At 47.3% G+C, this 2,526-nt stretch overlaps 1 protein-coding gene across 1 annotated transcript in view; it reads right to left on the bottom strand.

Annotated features, from left to right (window-relative positions):
- Positions 1-626: 626 nt before the first annotated feature.
- The window catches only part of LOC117489087 (netrin receptor UNC5D-like), a gene marked incomplete at its 5' end in the record, with an annotated part of 119,819 nt that continues 117,919 nt past the window's right edge, over positions 627-2,526 (bottom strand). The window contains 1 exon segment of the mRNA XM_034138313.1: positions 627-1,253. Coding sequence (XP_033994204.1) covers positions 1,091-1,253 — 163 coding nt within the window.

Below are 2,526 nucleotides of genomic sequence, written 5' to 3'. Positions count from 1 at the left end.
GGGTGCGTGGGGGGGTGTGTGTGAGCGTGTGTGTGTGCGTGTGTGTATGTGTGTATGTGTATGTGTGTGTGTGTGTGCGTGCGTGCGTGTGTGGTGTATGTGTGTGTGTGTGTGGGTGTGGGTGTGTGTGCGTGTGTGTGTGTGTGTGTGTGTGTGTGTGTGGTGTGTGTGTGTGTGTGTGTGTGTGTGTGTGGGTGTGTGTGTGTGTGTGAGGGTCTGATATGAGGTCTGTGTGACGCGTGTTAACGTTGGACATTGAGAGATAAGAGACAGCAAAGCCAGGAAGTGATGCTTCACAGTTCCCTCCCTCTCTAGCTATCAGTGAAGAAACTGGAACACCACATGTGGAAATCTCATTTTCACACAAACATCTTTATTTCACATTAAAACTGGCTTTCAAGATCAGGGGCTTTATTTTGAAAGTATTTTATGTATAAACTATCACCCAACACTCAGTTAGCTGTAATATAAACCTCTGTCGTGCATCAGGCTCGGTCGCACTGTGTGTCCATCTCTGGCTGTGTGTGTGTGTGTGTGTGTGTGTGTGTGTGTGTGTGTGTGTGTGTGTGTGTGTGTGTGTGTGTGTGTGTGTGTGTGTGTGTGTGTGTGTGTGTGTGTGTGTGTGTGTGTGTGTGTGTGTGTGTGTGTGTGTGTGTGTGTGTGTGTGTGCAAATTGAGCTGAAACTCAGAGAGCAGGTTTCTTTAAACAGACTCAAAGCAACTCTAAATGACCTTGAAGTTGTGAATAAATATGTGTGTATTTGTATCTGCACGTGTGCACTACAAACATAACTGTGTGTATTTGTATGTACCTATATTAGAAGCATGTGCATGTGTACAAAAAACAGAGTGGAAAACTGAATAAAGGTCCATCTTCTTCTTCCAAACAAGAACATCATTCCCATCTCTTCGAACACAAATCCAGAAAATAAAGTGAGATGAAACATTAGGAATGAAGTGGAAAGTCAGATGACTACTAAAGACTCTTCTGTCCGTCCGATCGGGTCGCAGTGTGTGTCCATCCCCGGCTGTGTGTGTGTGTGCGTGTGTGTGTGTGTGCAGATATAAGCGTCAGTGTGTCAGTCTGTCCTCACACACTCCCCCTCCCCCCCTCAGAGGTTCTGTGGATCTGTCCGATCTCCTCCAGAGCCGCTGCCAGCGAAGAGAGGTGGGCGGAGTCCTGGTGCCGAGCCTCCCACAGACTGAGGATCACCGCCGAGGGACTCGAGTGCTGAGAAAAGAAGCCCAGGTTCCTGACGGGGGGCGAGACAGGAAGTTAGAACATAAATAAATGGTACTGTATTTTATCAAATGCAAGAAAAACATTTAAAAAAAAAGCTGAGGGACTGCTCTGTTGAGAGAAGAAGCCCAGGGTTCCTGACGGGGGGCCGAGACAGGAAGTTAGACAGGTAGGTAGGAAGGTAGGTAGGTAGGTAGGGTAGGTAGGTAGGGTAGGTAGGTAGGAAGGTAGGTAGGCAAGGTAGGTTAGGTAGGTAGGAGGTAGGTATGTAGGTATGGTAGGGTCGGTAGTGTAGGTAGGTAGGTAGGTAGGTAGGAAGGTGGGTGGGTAGGTTAGGTAGGTAGGTAGGTTGAGCGTAGGTAGGTAGGTAGTAGGTAGGTAGGTAGGAAGGTATGGTCGGTAGGTAGGTAGGTAGGTAGGAAGGTAGGTAGGTAGGTGGGTGGGTAGGTAGGTAGGTAGGTAGGTAGGAAGGAGGTAGGTAGGTAGGTAGGTAGGTAGGTAGGTAGGTGGTGGGTAGGTAGGTAGGTAGGTAGGTAGGTAGGTAGGTAGGTAGGTAGGTAGGTAGGAAGGTAGGTAGGTAGGTAGGTAGGTAGGTAGGTAGGTAGGTAGGTAGGAAGGTAGGTAGGTAGGTAGGTAGGAAGGTAGGTAGGTAGGTGGGTGGGTAGGTAGGAGGTAGGTAGGTAGGTAGGTAGGTAGGTAGGAAGGTAGGTAGGTAGGTAGGTAGGTAGGTAGGGGGGTAGGTAGGTAGGTAGGTAGGTAGGTAGGGTAGGTCGGTAGGTAGGTAGGTAGGTAGGTAGGTAGGTAGGTAGGTAGGTAGGTAGGTAGGTAGGTAGGAAGGTAGGTAGGTAGGAAGGTAGGTAGGTCAAAAAATCAGACAAAAAAAGCTTTTGAAAGTAATATTATATTTTGGTTTAGGTCAAATATAATATTTGTAAACCTGAAGAGTCAGTGCCAGTGCCTCACCAGCCATGAACCTCACTGCACGTCACTGCAGAAGCTTATATATAGACATCTAAGTTGTTTGTGCCCCACCACTTTTGTACATATAAAAACGCCACTGTCTGTGTGTGATATCTGTGTGATATCTGTGTGTGATATCTGTGTGTGATATCTGTGTGTATTTATGAAGCATGCAGCAGAGCAGAGCGTCCAGCAGGGGGCAGTGTTTCTCTGCGAGGAACAGGAAGCCACATGGAGGTAGTAACGCTGCATTGAGAATAGAACTTGAGTCAAATATGTAAGTATTTTAAAATGAGATTATTGTCAGCACTTTACATGAAGACAGT

The sequence above is a fragment of the Trematomus bernacchii genome, unplaced genomic scaffold (genome assembly GCF_902827165.1).
Source record: "Trematomus bernacchii unplaced genomic scaffold, fTreBer1.1, whole genome shotgun sequence".
NCBI classification, from domain to species: domain Eukaryota; kingdom Metazoa; phylum Chordata; class Actinopteri; order Perciformes; family Nototheniidae; genus Trematomus; species Trematomus bernacchii.
Note: the sequence above shows the minus strand (reverse complement) of the source record. Positions and strands in the feature narration are given on the sequence as shown.